The 742-nt window shown below is 64.8% G+C and overlaps 1 protein-coding gene across 1 annotated transcript in view; it reads right to left on the bottom strand.

The window, feature by feature from the left end:
• The window catches only part of H696_00528 (hypothetical protein), a gene marked incomplete at both ends in the record, with an annotated part of 1,978 nt that extends 1,308 nt beyond the window's left edge, over window positions 1-670 (bottom strand). The window contains one exon of the mRNA XM_009494401.1: window positions 100-670. Coding sequence (XP_009492676.1) covers window positions 100-670 — 571 coding nt within the window. The remainder of the gene's footprint in view (window positions 1-99) is intronic.
• Window positions 671-742: the final 72 nt, after the last annotated feature.

Raw genomic sequence — 742 nt, 5'->3', positions numbered from 1 at the left:
GGGGGAGGGGAGGGGAGATCGAAAATGAAGGGGTCAGTCACTGGCGCCCCTTGTGATGAGGTGGCAAGGGCGAGAGGCGGACAAGCCCGCCCCACATACAGCCGAGCAATGCCGTCCCGGCAATGGTGAACCAGTCCGTGGAGGCGGCCAAGTCCAGCAGCGCCGGGTCGGCCAGGGTCGAAGCGGCGACCAGATCCACAGCACCGGGAGCCACGGTGGCCGCCTGCTCGGCGGCCCGCTCACCCAGCTCGGCCACCGTGGCATGGTCCGTCAGGTTGTCCACGGTCTTCTTGAAGAAGAAAGGCACTTGCACATTGAGGATCTTGCCAGTGATCAGCAGGCCAAGGGCAGTCAGCACGCGCATGCGCGTGCCGCGTCCGTCGTCCCCCTTGGGCCACACATGCTGCGACAGGAGGCGTATGATATGCCGGCGTGAGGCGTCGAAGTTCTCCTCGTCACTGGCCGGGTTGGGGGCAGCCTTGGCGTCGGACGTGGCTTTCCTGCGATTGACCAGCTCTGACAGGAGGACATCGTTCTCCGAAGCCACCGGCCGAGGGCCTTTTTGTCGATCGATAATCGGGATACGGACCACACCCCCGCCCGCGAGAGCCTCACGCCCGGGTTTTAGTACGGATTGCATATACGCTGCTCGAAGTGCTTGACGAAGCATGGTGGCTATGAGGTGGCGCGCATCACCAGCCGTGAACGGGCGGTCGTGGGGGAGGGAGAGAGGGGGGAGGGG

This window comes from Fonticula alba (assembly GCF_000388065.1).
Source record: "Fonticula alba strain ATCC 38817 unplaced genomic scaffold supercont2.1, whole genome shotgun sequence".
Lineage (NCBI taxonomy): Eukaryota > Rotosphaerida > Fonticulaceae > Fonticula > Fonticula alba.
Note: the sequence above shows the minus strand (reverse complement) of the source record. Positions and strands in the feature narration are given on the sequence as shown.